Source organism: Bacillus rossius, chromosome 3 (assembly GCF_032445375.1).
Source record: "Bacillus rossius redtenbacheri isolate Brsri chromosome 3, Brsri_v3, whole genome shotgun sequence".
NCBI classification, from domain to species: Eukaryota; Metazoa; Arthropoda; class Insecta; order Phasmatodea; family Bacillidae; genus Bacillus; species Bacillus rossius.
Window position 1 is genome coordinate 74,538,534 of NC_086332.1, and position 21,236 is coordinate 74,559,769.

Sequence of the window (21,236 nt, forward strand, 5' to 3'; positions counted from 1 at the left end):
AAAGGACGATAAAACCGAAATAACAGAGTAAAGCATGTCAATACAACAAATAACACCAATTCAAAACCAAAATGTATCTAAAAATTTGAAATAAATCACAGATTTGACAAAACTTAACGCTAAAATATGCTATCTTTTAATATGGTAAATTTAAAAAATATAATTACTATTATGTTTGATCTCGCTTCTCTTGTACATAACCTTTCAAACATTAATTAAGTTGGCACATTTTTCAAACAAACAAAAATTTGCTAATCTATTTTTACTTTTGTGACTACAACAAACTCCTTACTCATACTTTCCATGGGGAGCAAAAGAAAACAGTGTAAACTGCAGGGAATTGTAAATTGAGGGAAAACTCAGACATGACCTATAGACAGCCTTTATAGATTCTGTCAATACCACACCCCTACACAATTTTCAAATTTTTTACAGGATAGTGACTAAATAGTCCAAATTATGATAGCTCAGATGTTTTAAGTATAAATGTTGAGTCCAAGTACTGTTAAATACTCTAAAGGGGCCCTCACACTGGCAAAAATTTCGTTCAATATTTTGCGCAAAATTATTGAGCTCATTTTTGTACAACAATATTGAATGGTCTGGACCCCTCACACTACGCAATATTTTGTCAGCCCCCTCATCGGAATTCTCGTGCTACAAAATATTGACGGGTCCGCAAAACTTTTCTAAAATTTCAGAAAACTTTAGAACACTCCACAAAATATTGAACACTCCTTATTTGCGAAATATTTTTCCTCACACTCTCAATATTTTTGTACAAACACGACACCTTCAAAAAATCGAGTAAAATTTTTGCCAGTGTGAGAGTGCAACGGGATGCACACCTTGATGGTCTTGTCGCGGGAGGCGGAGGCAAGGAAGGGCCCCATGTAGGCGCCCTTCTTGTTGTCTGCGCCGGCCGCCTGGTTGATGCTCTGCGCGGCGTTGTCCGGGGCCCAGGCCACACTCTCCACCACGTGGTCGTGGTCCCGCAGCTCCACCTTGCAGTCCTTGTTGGCCGTCCACCACACGCGCACCGTCTGGTCGTTGGAGCAGGAAGCCAGCAGGCTGCCGTCGTGGTACACCCTCACCAGCCGCACCCAGTCCCGGTGGCCCGTGAAGGTCTTCACGCAGTACCTGCACCACGCACGTGCCCGGCTCATCCTCACACTCATAACATTGCCCGCTAATTGGAACTACTAAACCTACATCAGTGGGGGGAAAAAATAAATAACATTTGAGTGTTTGTGTTTGTTTATAATGCCAACACATTACAAATTTAAATTTTACTTTTTGTCACTGTCATTTATTATTGTCAATATTATTAAATATCAAAATAATAAATATCCAATGTTAATACTTTTATTTACTTAACTTTCAAAATTATGAATTGTGTGTGTGTGTGTATATAAACCAATGATTTATAAAATGAATATATATTTTAACAGATAAAATGAGGTACCTAATTGAAGCGAACCTCCATGCACTTCATGTTTTGCTTTGTATTTCAGAGGTATGCAGTGTACTGACTTCAATTTCGGTGTTATTTTGGTTTTATCGCTATTCACCATATCATCTTGCCTCTAGCCATTAAAGTTAGCAGAATAGCCATTAAAGTTAGCAGAAAAACAAGAAAATTACTTTCTCTGCTTACAATCTCATAGAACATTCTGTGTTTGAAATGACATTACCTTATATTTGTTTACCTTATATCTGTTTTTTTCCCAGGGAAACACTTTTCCTCTTGTCATCTGCTGACAGGTTACTAGGATCATGAAAATGGTATTTTTAAGTGTGTGGTGGAAAATTACTGAAATAAATTCTCAAAAATATTCAATTAAGCTGTGACTTGAGTGGCTTGTTAGTTTGTGGGTAGCATGTCACAACTCTGTACTGGCTTTGGTAAATTACAACATTAGAGCATTTTCTTATACCATTCCTAAAACTATGAGAAAACCAGTTTACAAGAACTATGTTCCTACAAACTAGCACTACTCCAGCAACAGAAAATATGACAATTATTGGAAGGGCTTGACCACTGATAAGATAAATATATCTTTTTTTTCTAAGGGCATAAATTAATTTTTAAAGAGAGCCATATTATGTACTGGATCCATCATGTCAAGATTCGAGTGATTGCAGTAGAATTTTATATATATATATATATATAAAATTTAAAAAAAGAAAGCTGTCCAAGTATTTGCTTGCTTTCTTGGCGTAGGTTTGCTAGCAATAAGCCAAAATATACACTAAGATGAGAATGAAGTTAATTTATGTTTTATGCAACACAAGTTAATTTGGCAATTTTTCCACAACATAAGGGGGAATGTATGGTGAAAATAATTTTTAGTCTGTATTGGAAAAATAATAGTTTTTATGTTAAACATTTTCTAGTTTAGTAGTGACGTGTGTGTGTGTGTTTATACAGAAAACCTATCACTGAACAATCTAAAATTCTTTAAAACATGGCAAAAAATAAAAATACACTATTTGAATTGATAGTTCTCAGCCACACATTACTTTACAAATAAATAACAACAAACCCTCGAGTCTAAACACTAATACAGTTAAAGTTCTTCAATTCGGCATATACCAGGACCACAGCAGTGCCGTATTAGTGATTTGCCGGATCATCGAAAATAAATAAATGTTCAAGGGGAAAACCAAAGAAAAATTAATATAGTGTAATTACATTAAAAACACTATAATAAGCTGTTATATAGTTGTACACAAGTTTTAATATTGCATGAACAAACTGCTAAAAAATATCAGGAAACCACCTGGAAAAAATCTTAACCAGAGTGGCTTGATCACTGCTGGTTTGCAGAAGGAATCAAACTGCAGGTATGCAAGACTAAAGAGTTCTGTGTAGTTTAACAACAGATACAATCTCTCAGTAGACATAATTTTGAGTTTACGAACTTGTTTGATGTCATTGTTTCTCTACTTAAAGACTCACATGGACTAGTGATGGGCAAATATTAAATTAAATAATAGTAAACTACGTACATTGAATTTTGAAAAAAATCCCTTCCAGGTGCAAACGAATATCCCTTGAAGAATCTACATACTTACCAAATTTTACAGCTCTAGGTCTCTCCGTCTCTGCTCTATGCGAAAGACAGAGACTCTCTCCTTTATTCTATCAATACACATTAGTTAAAAGCTTACAGTGCCACTTATAATAAATATTTGGAAACATTTCTTTCTTCTGGCACGCTATCTTTTAATTTTATTTCTGAGTTGCAACAACATCTAGTCACCGTCAGGTGTGCTATCTGCAGTCTTTTAAATAAACACAGGAAACTGCTGGGGTTGACAGCGCTACCTACCAATGTATTCTATATATTTATTTCTCAAAACTTTTGAAAGCAAAATTATTGTACTCATTTCATGGAGTGTATAATAAATGCTAGTAGAATTCCGCAGGTACTTTTCCATGCTAGCAGTTTTTTTCAGTTTTGAGGTCTACCACGAAACAAAGACAATGCTACCAAGTTTTAACTCACATGGAAATCTTTTCGCGAAAAATGTATGGCCCTATCAGAGAATAGTAACTAGTTAAAGCAACATATTTTTGGGTGCTGTACAAAAATTTTGAAGAAATATTTCTACACTGAAATAAGAGCATTTGTTACAGAATTTTGATTAAAATAAATGGGGCTTGCCACTTTTGAAGAATTGAAGGTGAAGTGATGAGCTCACCCTGTTGCCACCTCCCACATCTTGATGGTCTTGTCCCGTGACGACGATACCAGGAAGTCCCCGCCGGGCATGAACGCCACACTTGAAACATTGTGGTCATGCCCGCGCAGTGTCTTGGTGCATTCGTAGGTGGAGAAGTCCCACAGCTTGATTGTCATGTCGGCGCTGCATGACGCTGTGAAGAGACCAACATCTCACTGAGCTTGGAGCCATTCTCTCCTTAGCATTGCAAAACATATAGTCAAGTGACGAATTACAGTCAGTAAAAATCACAAAACCAAGATCTTTGTTGTGATACACTTCTGGAAGACTGGAGGTAAGAAATTACATATAGTGCCCATCAGAAAGACATAACGTCCACAAGTATAATATAGTGAATTAATGTACAAAAGGAGAAAACTCAGTTTTTTTAAAATTTATTCAAAGCTCAAGGGAGTATGAATATATGTAAATATTTTATAATTTATTTTGAAATCCTAGCAGGTTATTGTTAATCATTTAAAATCTTAAAAACATCAAAACCATTCCCCCCTAACATATCTATATTTTTTTCTTCATATAATTACTTCCTGGAACTAAAGATATTGAAAAAATATATAAAGAAAAAATATAGGGAAAAAGTTTTGGGCATGGGAAGACTATTATTTGTAACACAGCAATTTATATATTTCTCACATGGTCAAAAAAACCAAATCCATTACCATTTAATTATCAGCTCAGGAGACACAATACTTGATGAAATAAATTTTTTTTCTATTTGCATATATTAAACAGGAAATTCTGTGCAAAATACGGATGAATGTGGCATATATAATAACCATATAAAATAGATAAAATGCCAGAGACAACTGCAAAGGGAGAAAGAAGGCTGAAGTAAAGGCACAAAAGCATGAGTATCTCCTATAGTGAAGATTCAGTAGGTGTGAGCACGAAATTGATAGTCTTCGTTGGCACTGACTTGGGGAGTTAAATTTTTCGTGTGCATAACCTTCCTGCATGTATGAATGGAGCAACAGATCCAGAGTGTACACATTCTGCATGGCTTATCTCACAGGGATTCAACTGTGTTTACATAGCTCCCTAATGACTTGTACACCCAAATCACATCACTGAACACTACAACCACTCTACCGACCTAGCAGCTTCCCAGTCGGGTCGAACGCCAAGTCCTGCACTGCGTCAATGTGGCCTTTGAGGGTCATCTCGTGCTCCCCGCTCTCAAAGTCCCACACCTTGATGGTGGCGTCCTCGCTGGAGGACGCAAACAGGCTGTACACTGGGTGGAACAACACCTGCAAGCCACCAGCACACAATCACCACAGCACCAAAACTGTGTCCTTCTCCACTAATTACCGGTGATGACCAGTTCCCGCAGGCATCTCTCTCGTTCAGTGTTTAAGTTAACCTGCTTGGTTAATATGAAGTACATCTCGAAATGAGGCTTAGTTTTTTATTTATTTAAATTACATCCTTTGGACCAACAGCCAAAGTTGTATACATATGGTATAGGAAAAAAAAATATTAATCCAATATAGATTCCACATTTAAATAACAAAAACTTACAAATTATAAAATTGTTACACTCTTACTCATCCATACAAACAAACATAAAATTTCCTTATTTAGCACCATATTTCAATCTGTTCCGCTCCTTATTGGGCAGAAGTTTTGAGCCAGTTAAGTGTGTACACCTTACACAAATATTTAACAACTATGGAAGATTTAAGCTTACAAAAGAACTGTGCATGGATTAATGTGCTACTTGAAAGCAATACTTGCCCTTTTAGAGGACTTCAAAATGAGAAAATTAAATACACTGTTTACTTAAATCTTTAATTTATTTTGGGAATGCAATTAGATTAGATTTTTATACAAGTTTCATTAATGAGGGAAAATATGTAAATCAACAAGATGTTAAGCCCATTCATTTATACTAAGGGTGGTGGTTTTCTACGTAAATATTGAGGCACTGTTTAAACACTGCTGCTTTGTGTGTGTTTTTGACTGGTTAAGTTTCATTCCGACACATCTACTTTTAGCACGCCAATCACAGTGAGGGAGCAAAGGAGATCTGACTAGCCTGGCAAAATAGGGCAATGGTTTCTCTACAGACAGCTGCCAACTACAAAGAAAATTACTGGTGCTGAGTACCATACTGCTGTCTAATGAGCATTCAAATTATTAACATTGCCCCTACCTATCACTTGGAGAAGCAAAATAAAACTCACATCCTAATTATAATTGCATGTAAACATTTTTGCATGGCTTTAAGGATGCCCTGATACTTATTTTCTATCGAGTTTAAATCAGATAAACCAATATTAAATATACCCACAATAAATTTAAGTAAATCACGTGATGTGCAATGGAGGATGAGAATGAAGAGACACCAGAAGTAACTTGTCTTAAAACTATAAGGTTAAGACTTCATATTAGGCAAAATAAACTTACAAGAAGATATGCAATAGCAATTTTAAAAAAAATTTAAGTTCAATAAATTTTTGCTTTGAAGGCAGAAGAAACATTATTCCTATCAAACTCTGTACTCACTTTTGTGATAGGCAACCTGTGTCCCTTCATGCAGAACTTCTCGGGCGGTCGAGGTATCCACTCGGAGTGTTGTCTTTTGTTTCGTGTCGGAGCGCCTTCCATGTACTCCTTTTCCGCTTCATTTAGTTTGCTTTCCAGTTCCATAACCTGTAAACAGCCACTGCGTAAGTTCCATAACATATGGAAAGAACCAAAAACATTCTTCCAACATTATAAAATTCACAACATAATAAAAAAATTTCCAAACACAAATAATTTGCAATTAAGTAGAAGATAAAGACATACATTTGTTAAGTTTGGCTCAATTATGTGCTGATTTACTCAAAATAATCTCAAGGAATTTGGGAGTTTGATGCATCTCTAATATCAAAAGATGTAAATAAATATTAATTTTACAACCAATTGCTAGAAGAAATGTACTGCAGTGCTTGCTGCAATTGCACTCAACATTCTGTGTGTTGTATCCACAAATAATGAATATTAGCCTTTCTCCTTTTTAACTCTTTATAAAAACTGCTATATAACAAACACATAAAAATTATGTTCTTTCATTTAGGTTACAATGAGGTTTTACTATAGTAAGGTGACTAGTATAATGAGTAAAATATATATATATATATGTATTTATTTACATTATTGTAAAAATTGTGCTGAACAAATATTTCAAGTGAAATGCAAATTACACATAATAGTGAGCCAACTTTGATATTTACTTATTGTCATAAAATTGTGTTAGTTGTATCAATATGAAAGCCCAGATTGAAGGATGTTTTAATACCAAGTGTTAAACATTATCTGCTGGTCAAATACGAGGTGCCAGCTTATAACAGCAAACAGCTCATTGGTAGCACCAACAGCCCAACAGGACATTGCTAATAGCCATGAAAACTCTCCTTTCCTTTGAAGATGAACACAAACACTTTTAAATTCCAGTCATCATGTCACATCACACTAAAAAATACTTTCTGGTTCACCAATCTAGTTTCTTGGGTGGAATCACATTTCTCCCACTGCAAGTCTTTTTGGGAAGTGGCATTCTCTGATGGTCCTACTGGCAGAATAGTTAGACCAATCTGCTATTCACTGAAACCATGAAACTTTTAAAGGCTTCTGTGTGACGGCTTGGGCTTGCGATGGATGGTTGATATGGTTTAGGTGATATTTGATAGGGTTCTCAGATGGCTTCAGAGTGCCTTTTGGCTTGTCCTGGAAAGGATGGAGTCCTGGCCTGTTCAGACCTTATATGGGCTTTGAGTGACTTCAGGAACCATGAATTCCTTCGGATCTGATCTATGAGTGTCTCAATTATATATGACCTGGAGTTTGGTACTGCCTCCACCACTCTTGCTGAACTCATTGTTTAAGATATTCACTGTACAGGATTTTTTGTGCTGTTCTGAGTAGTGCTGGCCTGGTTTTATGTCTGTCAAACTAGGTTTTTTCTGTTTGATGCAGTGTTTATAGGTTTCAACTAATACCTTTGATCAATGCAAGCTGCAGTAACTGTGGACTGCAGGGAAGAGCTGTTTTATTTCTCCTTCCCATTAGATGTTGGACTGGGAAACACAACTTACTCCTGCAAGAGTTCCTATGATGTAACAGTGCTATCCATATGTCAGAGTCATCTTCTTCAGCCTTTTCCAGTAGGGTCTTTAATTATTGCACATATCTTTGTGCTAGCCCAATTGAATGAGGAAACTAAGGACTTGATATCCTGTGGTTAAAATGCCAATCATTTTTAAACCTTTAAACTGATGAGATGTTAACTGTGACACACTCCATCAAATAAAAAATTCACACAAAATGCTGTGTTGAGAAAACCACACTTTTAATGTTTTTATTATAGCATCGCTAGTTGTAGAAGTGATTTGTTAGAAATTTAAATAGCCCGAATAGGTGTTTGCAATTAGGAGGAAGTCTTTGCCTTCATGATAAAACAAATTAGATGCCACATGCATCCATGGCCTAATAGGTACTTTATCCTCACTGAGTATTTCCTATGGTGGATCATTCTCAATTTTCTGAAAGACGTTACAATGCTACACATCTTAATATCCTCTGTCATGCCCGGCCAGAATACATGATCACTCGCCAATGCTAATAACCACTGAATGCCTTTGTGTGCTTGATGTAATTGTTCCAATATTTAAGTCTTTCATGTCTGCAGTATTTAAAGATGGGTCCCTCATACTCAGCATGAAATATTCAATATTTGCGTAAATTCTCTGTTGTATTTTTCCGGCCAACTTAGTAATATCACCTGATGTAATGCAGATAGTTTAGCACTTATTAATATAGCTTCTTTGAATTATTTGATGTGCTTTGATGAACCACCATGTGTACTTCAAAGGTAGGTTGGTCTTAAGGTTTAGGAAGGATGTCCAGAATCATGACTCAAGGTTATTAGCTACGCAGAGTTCTATTCCTTTATATAAATAATAGTTTGGTTGTAGGGAAGAATTTCAAATTGTAATCTTGCTAGGCCTTCCTGAAGCATTTTCTTGAAAATAGCAGCGAGTGGTTTGAAGTCTGTTCCAATCTTTAATTTTGGGTTAAATTTAAGACACGCTGAAAGGACAGCAAAAGCTTTTTTCTTTGTTTGACTGTGTTTTACTGAGTTTTTGTGAGCACTTCGGATGCATAAGACACTGGCTGATCCTCTTAGAGAATTCATTTGTTTGCATTTAATGTGAAAGTTACCACCCTTAGCTTGTTGTTAGCTACTTCTGTAATGGTCTCCAGTTTCTCTCTACTGTCGGCATGTAGACATATGCCATCCAATGGTGCAGCACTCTGCACCATTGATGTAACGTAATATGTGTGATATGATTTGCTGGAATACTTCTGGTGCAGAAGCTAGACAAATGGCATTCTCTTGCATTTGTATCACCCCCATGTGTAGAAAAGGTAAGATATTTGTATGTCCCGTCTGTCACCCAAACACATCTAGTACAAATGAGCAGAGTAAAATACTTGGAACCCCAGTATATGTGCTGTTATTTCCTCCAGTGTCTGTAAGGGATAATATCCTCTTCAGGTTCTTGTTAATGACTGAAGGATCAATGTATATTCTTACTTTTCCATTCTTTCGCACTACTACCATACGGAAGACAGCTGCGGTAGGTTTGTGACTGGTTCAATAATGTTTTACACCATACTATCCAGCTACTTCTTAACTGTTTCTTGAATCAAATATGGCAGAGTTCTAGTAGAATAAATTTTGAGGTTAGGTTTTTCAATGAGATCCATATCATATTCGTAACCAGCTGCAAAATACCTGCATTTACCAACCTTTTTACATTTTTTTCCATAAGAGGGGCATGCTATTAATTGGTAAGATTGGTAAGACACTTGGAACATTTTTTTCTTACACTTGCTGGTTGTGAAGCCTTGATGTATGTTTTCTTGAATTAGTGATTATAGCATGCACACTAGGCGAGCTGTCAATTCTCATGCTATGTACTCATTGGTTGGTCTTTTAAATGCCCAACAGATTTTTACTGGTTGGTTGAATGTCAAGTTCTCTTCTGCTAAGAGTATCTCTCTAATGGAATTGCTGACAATTCCCACGATGATCTTGTCACGTAGCAAACTGTCATACAAGTCTTCAAACCCAATTTTTTTTCCTTGACTGACTAAAGAGGCTAGGATATCATTGAATGGCCCACTTACAACTTGTGTTGTTTCGTTGAAGATATAACTTTCACAGGTGACGTTAGTTTTTGGGAAATGAGAATCAAATTTATTTATTTTTAATGATGCCGAGATCATTGCTTTTGCCGCAGTGAGCGAAAACACGTTAAATATGTTGGTGGCATCAGGTCCTATAGCAGTCATAAACATTGCAACTTAAATTTACTTCTTGAGATTGGTTGCTGTGGAGTACCAATATTACTCAAACTATGTCAACTAAGATTTCCATGCTAGCGGCATTCCAGTTTCAGAGACTGACAACTGTCTCTGAGGTTTGAGGCTGACTGCGGAATCGTCCGACATCATCTTGTCTGGTTGAGTTCACACTGAATTACCGAGTTTCAGCACCATGTAGTATGTTTTATTACTAACTATGGAACATTATCAGTTGGTCACATACAAGGTACTAACTATGGAACATTATTAGTTGGTCACGTACAAGGTGGCCAGCTTGCAACAACAAACTGCTCCTTGGTAGCACCAACAACCCAACATGGCTGCCTTGTGGCCATGAAAATCCTATAGCCACAAGATGTTTGGCCTTTTGTAACTGAATCACACTAAAATGGCTAAACCAAATTCAATACTATTTTGTATAATATTTGTCCCCATACTAAAGTGTAAGATCCCAAAAATTTGCAGTGTTTCAAAAATAAGCCAAAAAAGAAAAGAACAGGAATAATGTTTATACATTTAAATTGTGTACAGCCAGGTAACCTTAAGGAAAGAAACACGGGTTTCATAAATTAAGTTTAGTTCTAAAATGTATTGGAAAATATCATCATGGTCCCATATGATCAGACATAATGATGTTCTACTGCAATTAAAATAATGTCTGAGGGAGTTAGGTAACTGATTACAAAGAAAAGTTGTTGAACATATCAATAAAGCCAAAGGTAATCAAGAAGATACTAATTGATAAAGTGCTTGTAAGTGCTCACTTTCTTTTGTAACCTAATGACAGAAGTCCACTTCTTCTCGAGCAGACCTCCATACTTGTGTTCCACCTCTCCAGGCATGTCTGCCTCTTTCTTGAATGCTTCCAGAGCAGACATGTATCCATTTGTACTCAGGTAGTCGGCAATAGCCTTGTTCCTGAAACACAGCATTTTAACAGCTCTTAAATACTTTTAAACAAAATTAGTTCACAAGAACAAACACTGAAGTTTCAGTTTAAAAGCAATGGTAATTTTTATTTTCCTTATCAACTGAATATACACATGGAACTATGCTTTGCCAGATAGACCACAACTTGCATAAACTACGAACCACAGGAAAATAACCAGAGGAGGAACAAAAACCTCACTAAACTGGATTTTTTTTACTTGTTATTAGAATTTTGCTTTTTAATAATGCTAAAAAAATTTTGTGCATGAAATGTGTAAATTCTAATCAATAAAAGAAACTTTGTATTTATTTTTATACCTTTCAACACTGCTTGCATTAGCTAAAGCTTAAATGCTAATGGGTAAGTTACACTTGGTGAGAATAGTGTTTTTGCTAATGAAAAGAAACTTTTACAGACTTACATACAATGTATGAAAATACTTCAATTAATTTTTGTAACCCTAAGTAAAATGACCTTGAATCATGCCAAAATACTGATCACATTCAGCATTTTTCAAAATCTTAGGTCTAGGTGACTTGGGGTTGGAACCACTGTGAGAGTACTTTCAGCTGTGTTAAGTATGGGTTTTAACCCTTTCCTGCTCTTTTTTTTTGGCAAAAATACTTCTATTAGTGCTTATCAAATTTTGCAAACCTAACTTTAAATAAACAAGTTATTTCCAAAAGAATGAAAAAGTTTTAATTTTGTTTACAACAGAAATAAAAGAATTTAGTGGCATACATAAAACTCAGACTATTCAGTCACAAAAAATTCTACATAGAATATTTAGTATCAGCCACGGCATTTTCCTCTTCCAACAAATTTTAATGCAATATAAAACCGGATGAATTTCTGATTCATTGAAATCTTAGTTGTGAATAATAATGAAATCATTCAAAGTTTGTTAACCTCCAATGAGGTTGAAAACAACTAGGCCACGACTATAAGCTGTGGCAGGAGGAACAGCTGCGAAGGTTGGCAAGGCCGACGGCGCGTCACAACGCCACCGCGTCCCAGGAACAGGGAGGACGAAGTGAGAAAGCGAGATAGGGAGGGGGGCCGATCGTTAGCCGGACGCAACGCGCGCGCAGATCGATCCGCGCGGCTACCCGCAGCATCCCACGCGGCCAGGACGGGCGACTGGACCACGTCTCGGAGCCAACCGTGGCAGAGATATGCAGCAATTACGCCCATTCCTTCTGAAGACGACGTTAGCCAAGGGCCATCGAGAGGGAGGGGCATGACCCGGGGTTAATACCAAGTTGATACTCCCGAAATTTTTTCTTCTTTTCAATTCTTGAGTTTGCCATGATAAGACGAAAATTACAAGTCTATTAATAAAAATCACAAAAACGGTAACAAAGCTTAGTAGATTTTATTTTTTAATTGGAGGATTTCAAAAGATGTACATTATGTAAAGGGGAGGGGGCACGACCAAATTATTTGCCCACGAGCCTTTTGTTTCTCGTGATGGACATGCATGAGCCAAATACGTAACCAGCTCAAACAGGAAGAGAAAAAAAAAAGAGGGGAGGAGGGATCCATACAATAGTAAACAATTACAAAATAAAAACAATTTATTAGTGTGCGTGTGAAGAGGGGGGGGGGGGGGAGAGAGAGAGAGAGAGAGAGAGAGAGAGAGGAAGACATCTAACCAAATTGGCCACCCATCCTGGACAAACCCTTGACACGAGCCCATTACCTTAACGTTAATTTGTGCGCTACTATCTGCTGGTCGGCGTGGTGAACCCCAACTCGCATTCGCCATGGTTGCGGGGTTGAGGGATGTTTCCGAATGCAGAAATAACCTCCTTGCCGATAACTATGGTTAGCCTAGAAGACGTGAACACACGAGTCTTACGATACCCGTGGAAAATAACGATCTCTTCGAAGATCCTGTCTCTCAAATATGTTCGTAGCGTCGAACAGAAATTGAACACAGATACCACTATAGACAAAGTTCGACCAGGGGCGGGTCCAGGAGACTTTTCGAGAGGCACTATCGTACGAAGGAAGTGGCAGTTTCAAAACATACCATTAAACAATTCTGAGATTGGCCTTGGAGTATTTACAATTTACAGTCTCAAATACTGAACGTAAATACTTTCACACACCTTCAAATATAGAAAAGTTGAACACACAAATTTTAAGAGAAAAAAAAATGCTCTTAAAAAATATTTGGATATGGCGAGTCGACGCCGCAAAATAGCAGCAACCTAACCCTCGCGCGAGAACGCAGAATCCCGCAACGCAGATCTCTAAAAGCTTGACAGATAATTGCTGTTGCACATCTGCGACCAGACACAGGCGATTCTAGGAAGATTCTTTCCGAAAGTGATGATATGTGAAAAAAAAAAAAAAAGAAAAAAAAAGGAATATGTTTTTATAGCATGCTGGTAATTAATTACGTTACACCAAACAGGAAGCCATTTGGGCCCTCCTGAGATGACCAGCTTCCAACCACGGAAACAATCCAAATAGTTCAGTTACTCTGGTTACAGTGTGCTGCGACACGGTAGAAACACGGGCGGGCCGCGGTGGCTCGTGAACGCCGCCACTGCAACTGCACGTCACTTAAGTAATGTGCCAGCGGCAGGGGGCGAAGGGCGCGCCACGAGGGCACGCCCTCCGTGCAAACACGCCGCCTGCAGCTCCAGCTAGCGGCAGCACGAGTGCGGCCGGGGGGCATTGGTGAACACAACTTCAAGAGAGGACGACCAATTGCCGACATTTGAAAATATATCGGACCAACACTGTACCTTGTATTGTATTTTCAGTGTCAACAACTGAAAATTTACAGCTAATGAAAAGTACAAATGAAGAGGGCAGAAGCTCACGTTTGTCGATCTCAGATTTAATACTAGGTTACGTTTTCAGTTCATGAGATTTGAAGCTCATTAAAAACATTAGGCCTGTGTGTGCTAGATACCTATGGTTACGTCAGGTCATTGTCAAAACAAATTAGTGTTGTAAAGTTTTTTTTTGTAAAAACCAGAGACGTTTAAAGTTTTATATATTTTGTGTAAGATATGAGTGGTGATTATCACAGGCCTCGTACGTTTTCTTGCCAAGATGTCGAAACATCTGTTATGAAAATATAATTTTTTTTATTGGAATTTTGTCGCTAATGGTTCATGTAATATTGCCTAAGAGCTGTTAATGTTTTTTCTCTCTCTGAAGAATACATTTGTATGTTTTGTGTGCTAAACTTTTTAAATGATTAAATGATAGTTTTGATAACTCATGATTTCTTTCTCCTTAACAGCAATTTTTGTTCGTTACATGGAAGTTATCAAGAGAATCAATGTGATTCAGCATAAGACGCGCAATAAATACAGATCGCACCGCTTAAAGTCATTTAAGGCTGACGTGCTTCACGAGTGAGGTGGCTAAGGTGCCTTAACCCCCTCCTTTAGGGTTCAAAAAGTTGAAATTCCAAAAAGAAACAAATGCCAAAAACCAGATTTCCGTGTTATTCACTCTTCAATGTCACTAGGCATGGTATTTCCTAAATTTTGATGGAAATAAAATAGCAACAAAGGCTTGACATTAGCTCCCGTTTTGAAACCACTCACTATGCATGACGAACATGATAATTTGATGGAATAATCGTGACCACTGACAGTTTTGACACTTAATCTCCTTTGAAGATTAACGCTAATTTACGAATATAAAATTTTGCCAGAATGTGTTACCTTGTTTGATTCCTACTTATTCAGCAATCTAGTGAAAACCACGTTGTGCGTCGTGGACCACTGCCCGAACCTTAGCGAGCCAAGAAAGGCCCGCAGACCATGGGATGGTCGCCACTGACGAACACACCACCACGTTCCATTGGTACGGTGTATTCCAGCCAACATTTTAAAAATAAAGCTTGCTTAGTGTTTTCTGCCAGTCTAAACAGGCGTGAAAATGGCTTCGTGTATGTTGAATTTCGGGCAGATGTTGAGAGGAAGACCGTAGGAAGTCAATTACAAAGCGTTACGACCAGCAGTAGTGTCCCGATACTACAATAACCGCTTATGCATGCTCGAAGCACTATGGTGGACGTCATTACTCCATTCCTAATATAGCTTCTTTGTATCGAGAGCGCACTCATATTATGTGACAAGAGTCCCGTAAGAAGGTTTACGTTTACGTACGTGTTTGATTCCTTAACGGACTTGCGCAAACCTAAAGTGTTCTTAATGCATTGTGAATATCATACAGTAGTACTTTGCGCGCAATCACGTGTTTGTAAGAATAAATAAAACTTTGTTAATTCTTGTGACTTAAATTGTATTACGGTTACGTCACATGCAATGTTTACACAATACATCATAAATATCTAACTATTGTATGTTCATGCGAGTGAAAGCTTTAAATAATTCTTTATTGGAACTGTGTTTATTCCCAGTGCTTGTCGATGTTGGAAATTTGTCCCAAGCGTCCTTGTTATTTCTGTAAATTTGTAAATTCTGTACATTTGTTTAATTTGTCTTATTAATAAATCAGTTGTGAACGATTTCTTAAAATAAATTTGCTCGTTCAAGTAACGGGGCAAAATTGAAGCCCGTTTGGCCGCGCCTAGGCTGTAACTGCAGTGCTCACTGTATGGGATAATACTTATGTTGCTACGGGGCTAAAAACTACTTCAGCAGGATGTCCACACAAATATGTAACACAATTTCCCCGGCTCTTTCCTGATAGAGATTTCAAATTTACCTTTTTTTAAAAAAAAAAAAAAAAAATTCCTATGCTGATAAACCAGCTTTCACCATCTACATAGCTGGCCTAGTTCTGTCTCCACTTTCTTTATTTCACACACAACCTTGCATAAGCCATTTTATATTGTGTGTGAATATGCACTTAAAAAAACATCTAAAATAAAGCTTTTTCTGGGCGATGGCTGACTGGCGCATTAGATCTTCCCCTCAAATAATTATCACTAGGGTATTACCATGTCTTTACCATGATCTCAAGTAAAATCAATAACTTTCACTGGCCAATTACAGCTTCCCTGACTTTTCAGACTGTGGATACCCTGTTTAGCACACTCACGATGAAAATAGTACACCAGTCATATAGGCATTACAATGAACTTGATTTTACACACAATGTATTTAATGGGTTTTTATTCACATTTCTATACGGTTAGGATATTTGCGGACATTTTTCTATGTATAGATATAATTATATTTTAAAAAACTAAAAAAAAAAAACACGCTTTAATTGTGTATGAACTAACAAATAAAAAAAATAATCTTTAAATTTGAGTAGATTATTCACCAGCGACAGAATAAACTACAACTCTGTATACAGTATTTTTTTTTAATAAGGTTAAAATAAGAATCAAGTAATAAACAATTTTAATGAAGGGGGGAAAAAGCGTGGGGTGCTTGATATTAGTCGACCTAAATTTTCTATCACTAATGTGTATTCTTTAGGGCAGATTCGTTATGAAAATGAAAAAAAGAGAGCCCCTCATAGAGTCCCTCATATATATTAGAAAATTCCAAGATTGCTGCGTCCAAGAAGAACCGCGAGAGAAAAGCCAAACATTTATTTCTAAGAATTCGAGAATATTTGTGTACTTGTATTTGATGTACTGTCAAGGTCACGACCTCAGAGAACCCTATTTGAGAACCAACCGGTCCCTCGGGTGTGATGCACCAAAATAATAATAAAAAAGGAATTTTTTTCTTTAACTTGCGAGGTATTAAGTTATCCACGGGATGTCGTCTGTTTTAAAATTGAACGCTTGTTAGTAAAAAAAAAAAAAAAATCTTGAATGTAAAAATTGTGGACACATTGGGACGAGGCAGCTCGTCACCCAGGTAGGTAAACCCGGAGGGCAGGCTGTAATTAGCGCAGGAGTTCCTGGCAGCCTTTCTAGTTACACGTTCCCCTCCCCGTCGACGCCAACGCCATTAATGGGAAGGGGTAATTGGCCGGAGAAAGAGCAGGAGCGACGTCTCGTCAGGCGCCTTCTCCTCGTGCGGCGATCACTGCGCCGCCACGTGTCGGACTCGGACACTAACCTGGACTCCACGGGGCGGGGGAGACTCGCCATGGCCCTGCCCCGGCCAACTCATTCACACTGTCATTCAACCACTCTCAACTAAATATATTTTAGGAACACAGTGCAAACACGCAGAAAATATGGTTGTCTTGAACAAATTGTGGCCAGTTCTGTAACAGCCCTAAGTGGAGAAGCTCACCCGAACTGTTGCCAACCTTGCAATGATGCGGTAGTTAGATCTATAGCCAACAAACATCTACACAGTGGCAAGTATGTATTAGTGCTTAACTCTTACGCACAATATAGAACATAATGAACTATATTGAAAATGGTTAATATAATTATCAACCCTTTACATAGTAATCAGCATATCTGAATTATAAACCATGTATAAAATTTAAAACAAAAATGTATCCTAAAATAATTTAAAGGTGCCGAAAACCTCAATGTAAAAATTACTGAACCCGGTTACCTTTTAAATGTATGTAAGCCTCGCAGCTACTATGATTTTAGTTGACACAATTTATAATTTTCACAATTTTGGTAACAAATTCAAATGTAATTTCTTAACTACGGTTGGATCCACTTTTCTTCGTAGCTGGCTGAAGAACATTTCAACATGGAACATACTGTGCAAAAATATCAATCAGAATATACAATTTTTATAGTGTAAGAATTCTAATGCATGAGAGATAGTTTTGGTGTTTGTCTTTCGCCCCTGTTTTCTATATTGTTACAAGTGGGGAAAAGGGTTTGTTAGGATAGCTCAATTAATTTTATACAGTTTTATTTTCTACTTATATTTACATTTCTAATTAAATAACCACACTTAATGTCTGTTTACAAATCACGAAGTATCTGTCAAGTGCACAGTTCACTGGAGCTAGGCTCAACAGTGGTTCGCCCCTTTACCGCCCACCTGTCCGCGCACACTGTCTCCCGCCACTCGGTCACACACGCACGGTCCCGTCGCTCCGTGTCTGGTCGCTCGCCGAACTGGCACTTCACTCAACTCGCCTGTTGCAACTCCCGTGGAGGCCGACGTCACCGCTTTTATACCCGTTGGACGTCTTTATGGAACCGACTGGAGTGGTTGTGACGTGTCGCGTCATCCCGGGCCGACCTGACGCTCGAAGCATCCAGAACAGCGGCGCGTTATTCACGCCACTCCACGCGGCGGCTTCTGCAAGCACGCGGAATTCCTAGGCCGCTAATAGATAGATGACAGCGCTTAGGAGGGAGGCGAGGCCGAGCCGCCCTTATCACCAAAGGTATGCGCACGTGACATCAGTGGCTGTCGCTCAGGTTCCTGGCGAGCGTCGCGCCTTGCCTCCCACGTCCGTAACAATATAATATTCAGTGACAGGGTTGACAGGCATTTTCCCAACCCGCGGGTTTCGTGTTAGTCTTTAACGAAACTCAGTTAATAAAATAACCGGGTAAACTTCCAGCCCGGGTATCTTTATTAATATAAATAAATTGTCAATAAAAATAGAGTTCTGTATCTTGCTTGCATAACAATACAAGGCGGTCAAGTAATAGAACTAATCCAACTAAAGGTTTCCAAAGCAAATACCGATATTCTTTTAACAAGCTCATTAACGTTTAACTTAACAAATTATATGTTTTGTTCTTAGACTTCTTAGCTGGCTATTTGTTTCTATTCCGTCAGTGAATATTTGTGTTGAAACAAATACATTTACGGATGTATGTGTAAAAATAGGGTTCAGCGAAACTTTTCTTTTTAACCCAAGGGTATTGCAAATCAGCGACAATCATTACAGTACCTGTGGCGGTTTCAGAAAATACAAGTTAAAGAAGATTTGGTATTTAAATATGTCGTATGACTGAATTTTTTTATAAAACGAAATTTTCAATATCTTCGTGTAAACTTTAACAAACAAAAAATATATGGACTTATGTTTTTCATTCAATAATTCTAACACTATCAATCTTATTATTAAAAGTAGAATATGTAGCAAAAAAAAAAAAAACACAGGTTTTGAATCAAATTGTGCATAACATTTGGCCGCCTATATCACTAACACTGCAAGTGCATAAGTTTCTGTTACTATTTATCATCACATTAAAAAAAACTCTCATGTTGCCTTGAATTAATTACCGAAAGTATGGTTGTTCACGCGAACAAAAATAATGAAGACAGAATTAAAATACGAACTAATAACAATACATATAGTTGAAAATTTGAATTCGGGCCATTAAAATTTCTTTAAACCACCTCATTCCTCTCAGTTGACAACAACCACGTGAATGGTCACGTAACAGGGCTGACCGGATTACTTCTCATGAATGCAACGCGTGCCAGAGGACGGCGGTGGGGGAGTGCCGCTGTTGGCACTGCGATGTAGGCGGCGGCACTACATGCCGGGTCGTCAGTCACCCGGCACCTGCCCGGCGCGGCGTCTAGCTCGCTAGCAGCGGGAATCGAGGAAGGAACTACATGGCTTAGCTAGTATTCGCAGATAAACTTTTCTGTTTTGGTGCTATCCTATTTGCATTTAGTGTGTTTAAAGTGAAAAGCACGATTGTTCGTCAATAACAATCGGGGCAGGAAAAAAAAAACCCACATAATAGCACATCATTTTTTTTATTAGTTAGTGCAATGTATTTCAAGCGGTGTTTTAATTTCTACATTGATTTAAATTTTCAATTAAGCGGATTTTCCCTTTTAAAAGCCCATTTAACAGCCTGAAAATGAAATATTCGATTACCACACAGTTTCAATGTCGTGACATCAGCGAATTTGTTTGCACGTAGGTCTAACTGAACTACTTAATTGTTAAGCTTTGTGAAACAGGTTCCATATGCCTCTCAATGGCTTAGAAAACATACACGCGTAAGTAGTATGTTGTAGGACCATAGTACAATGTTTGGCGTGGCTAAATGCTAGACGAACGCACCGCACTATTACGTATTAGCGATGGAAACATTACAGATTGGCACGAATCCCGAAGGAGACGAAAAACGTTATTTCAAATACAGGCCACAAGTAAAAATATCACTGAATGTTATAAATAACACTGGAATCAAGTCAGATACGAAAACTAATCCCAGGCATCGAATTTATACAGGATATAAAAATTAGTTTTGTGGTTGTAATTTTTGCACAATATGTAAACAAGTTCTTCAGCCAGATTCGAATGAAAATCGAACCAACCGAGTCTGTCGTGAGATTAGACATGCCTTCTTGCCGTTATATATTGTGAATGTGAATACTACATACGAGGCCGAATTTACAGATAGTAAACTGCGAACCAGCAGACCATAGGCTCTGACACGCAGACACACATCAAAAAAAAAAAAAATCTACTCCGCCATCAAGGAACCATTCAGGAGTGCTACATAACTAGCTATGGGGTTGCTACAGCATGGAGAGAACACGTTAGTGACCAAACCATCAGACATGCACAGCTGCAAAGTGCTATATTTCGCGGGTTAACGTCACGGAAAAAGACTTCCATGAGCGAGAGAAATTAGAAAGATATTTCCAAAGCCAATTAAGACGAGGCAGTGAAATTTTGGAATCGATTCGTGTTTTCTGACGAGAACAAGTACCTATATGTGCTTGGCTGTGTGACAAACGTTCGAGTGGCGGAGACCCGACCATTAGCTGAGACAAGAAAGCCTTAAGAGTCGCCGTGTGAAACAATGGTGGGCACGCCATGATCTGGAGCTGCATGGCATCATCTGAGACGGGGAGCTCGGCATTTATTGATATAATACGAATGCCAGGAAGTATATCGAGGCGTTGAATCATAATATGCCACCCATCGCTGAGAAATTGGGAATTGGTGACAATTACTCCTTTCAACAATATAACGATCCAAAGTACACTGCGTAGCAAATATGTGGTTGCTTCATAATCATCCCAAAAAGGATTGCAGTCATTACCCACTCTTATACCAATTAATAATTAATTTGTGGCTTTTATTGAGCGAAGGCGTCAGAAAACAAAGCATATTACACAAGGCAGGCCTATAGTGAAAGACCTTTACGTTAGATTGAAAAAAAAAAATCTCCTGAAATCACTATTACGTTTGTAGACTCCATGCCTTGACGTCTACAAGCTGTCATTAAAATATTAAAGAAGCATGTGTTGTCATGGTACATACTTTGTGTTTTATTCAGCGAGTGTGTAAATACATCTTGCCATCA

General features: G+C 37.9%; 1 protein-coding gene across 1 annotated transcript in view; it reads right to left on the reverse strand.

Moving 5' to 3' along the window:
• Window positions 1-21,236, reverse strand: part of LOC134530901 (lissencephaly-1 homolog) — a 95,651-nt gene that overhangs the window by 11,372 nt on the left and 63,043 nt on the right. Inside the window, exons 3-7 of the mRNA XM_063366196.1 lie at window positions 10,893-11,046; window positions 6,259-6,405; window positions 4,844-5,000; window positions 3,709-3,883; window positions 849-1,140 (exon numbers count right to left, since the gene is read on the reverse strand). Of these exons, the coding sequence (XP_063222266.1) occupies window positions 849-1,140; window positions 3,709-3,883; window positions 4,844-5,000; window positions 6,259-6,405; window positions 10,893-11,046 (925 nt within the window). The remainder of the gene's footprint in view (window positions 1-848; window positions 1,141-3,708; window positions 3,884-4,843; window positions 5,001-6,258; window positions 6,406-10,892; window positions 11,047-21,236) is intronic.